The sequence below is a fragment of the Octopus bimaculoides genome, chromosome 12 (genome assembly GCF_001194135.2).
Source record: "Octopus bimaculoides isolate UCB-OBI-ISO-001 chromosome 12, ASM119413v2, whole genome shotgun sequence".
NCBI lineage: Eukaryota > Metazoa > Mollusca > Cephalopoda > Octopoda > Octopodidae > Octopus > Octopus bimaculoides.
The window spans coordinates 49025713-49028533 of NC_068992.1; the positions used below are offsets into that span (position 1 = coordinate 49025713).

General features: G+C 39.5%; 1 protein-coding gene across 1 annotated transcript in view; it reads right to left on the reverse strand.

The window, feature by feature from the left end:
* The window catches only part of LOC106875368 (neuronal acetylcholine receptor subunit alpha-10), a 93034-nt gene that overhangs the window by 74253 nt on the left and 15960 nt on the right, over positions 1–2821 (reverse strand). The window contains exon 3 of the mRNA XM_014923462.2: positions 2413–2546. Within this exon, the coding sequence (XP_014778948.1) occupies positions 2413–2546 (134 nt within the window). The remainder of the gene's footprint in view (positions 1–2412; positions 2547–2821) is intronic.

Consider the following 2821-nt stretch of genomic DNA (forward strand, 5'->3'; position numbering starts at 1 on the left):
ATATATATATATATATATATATATAGAGAGAGAGAGAGAGAGAGAGAGAGAGAGAGTATATACGTATGTATCCAATCACACATAGATATACAAACATATGTGTACCTATATGTATATGTATATACATATATATATGTGTGTGTGTGTGTGTGCGTGTATGTATATATACACACATACATACATACATACATACTCATAATATACTATTATAAAAGACCACAGATATGTGATGGGTATGTGTATGTATGTGTGTGTGTGTATGTGTGTCTGTGTGTGTGTGTGCAGATACATATATCTCTGTGTATACGTTTAGTGAGAAGACAGAAACGGTAAGTAGTCGTGTGCATTTATACATACATATGAATAAAGTGAGGAGAAAATTAAGATAAAGAGAAGAATGGAATTAGACTTCTATATATATGTGTGTATATGTCTACATCTGAGTGTTTATGTGTGCATTCGTATGTGTATGCTTGCGTATATGTAGACAGAGGACAGTGTTTCATATTTGTACGTTCGGTTAAGCAAACAACTAGAAAACATATTAACCAGTTTTGTGTTGAGACGTTCGTATTCTGTAGAAGGGCGTCAGTTGACGTCCCATGGTACAGGAGAGAAAAGAGGAAAAAAGCTTATTTGTCCTTTCGGTTATCCATACAACTTCTCCAGTCACCGAGATAAAGCATTTAAGTAGGCTTCCAATCTACTAAAAATAACAGCCGAATTCTGTCACGTTGCTATAAAAATATTGTTTTCAAATTAAAAGAGAAATGTTAGTTTCGGTGTCTAAGTAAGCGAATAGATAGACATAAGCGTTGACAGGCATTTGGGCACCATGTCACCACTAATGAAAGTCCATCCTTATGTTTATCCAAACGCTCGCTAAAACAAGCATATTTCGAATAGGTGTATCATAGTAGTGTAGATCCAAGCCATCCTCGGTCGAGTAGGACCATTTTCCATCTGTGACCATCTTACCATGTCTCACTGACTACACTAACCAATGCATTTTCCCATTTTTTCAAGACGGTAAGGGGTGCAATTTGTCAGAGATTCAGCTACCATTGCTAGCAGGTCGAGTGATCACACAAGGCTTCCTCTTTGGCTCAAGGAAGTACATGCAAAGAGTTTGTTTACATTAAGGGTCAGTGGTTCACGTTTACATCAAGGGTCAAGTGGTTCACGTTAAGAGGTAATTTACATATTTAAGTAGTAGTTTGCATAATGTTTACACCAAGAGGTGACCCCCATACAGGGGTGGAAGATCTACTATAATTGGTGGGTGTTTAGAAGAATCTACTGCACTATTACTGTTGTTTTTTCCCCCACTCCATTTCAACCTTGAATCAACAGTTTTATGATCGAAGACATTCCAGCAGTGACTACCCCGTATTTTTAGGGTTACTCTTTTACTCTTTTACTTGTTTCAGTCATTTGACTACGGCCATGCTGGAGCACCGCCTTTGGTCGAGCAAATCAACCCCAGGACTTATTCTTTGTAAGCCTAGTACTTATTCTATCGGTCACTTTTTGCCGAACCGCTTGATTACGGGGACGTAAACACACCAGCATCGGTTGTCGAGTGATGGTGGGGGAACAAACACAGACACACAAACATATACACACACATACATATATATATATACATATATATGACGGGCTTCTTTCAATTTCCGTCTACCAAATCCACTCACAAGGCTTTGGCCGGCCCGAGGCTATAGTAGAAGACACTTGCCCAAGGTGCCACACAGTGGGACTGAACCCGGAACCACGTGGTTGGTAAGTAAGCTACTTACCACACAGCCACTCCTGCGCCTAAAGGTTAAGAAGAAGAATATTTTCGGATCTACTCTTGCCTCATTTACGATGATTTGAGAAATATCTGGCTGTTGTTTCTAACAAAATGAATATCCATAGGAGGAACTCTTGTTGGTCCCGTCTGTGTATTGTGATTCGTAGGTATTTGCGATCAGGTTCGGTGTTGTTATATTGTTGGTGTGTGGTCATAGTTAATATGCAATGGGCGTAATTATTGTGTAACGTTATATGAAGAAACAAGATAGCGACGATGGGTTTAGAATAACAAGATTAATTGGATGGTAAATGGGTGGACGGTGGGGTAACAGAGCAGGAGTTTAGAAAAAAAATCTATTTTTTTAATGAGAAACAAACAAAAACGAAAATAAGGCTGATTAATGGAGCAATCTTGGCCAATGATGGTACAGAAAGAATGGGTGGAAGAAGGGTAGAGGGGTCGAGAGAGGCACAGAGAGAGAGAGAGAGAGAGAGAGAGAGAGAGAGAGAGAGAGAGAGAGAGAGAGAGAGAGAGAGAGGCACAGAGAGAGAGAGAGAGGCAGAGAGAGAGAGAGAGAGGCAGAGAGAGAGAGAAAGAGAGAGAGGAATGAGACATACCAGTTCCAAAATCTGGCGGAGTCCGATGTCAACAAAAACTTTGATGGATCCATTATTGGCTTCACAGTTTGGTCGAACTTTACTGGAATAGTTTGCAAATATGAAGTTTTTCAATGCCAAGTAATCGTTGTTTTCTGTGGAACGCAAAGAAGTTCGACTATTAAAAAAAATGCATGTATACAGACAGACATACACACACACACATAGCCAGGCAGAGAGACACACAGACTTGTTGGGTTGGCCAAAAAGTCCGTTCGGTTTTTAAAGCGAAAATAAGACAAGTTTTAAACAAAAGTGATCTATTTAATTTGGTTACAGTTTCATTCCAGTGTCTTCGGCCATCTTGCTAGCAGATCCATTATTCTCTGCTCAAAGCATTTCGTGTCTTTAATGGTGTAGAGCTCTTCCA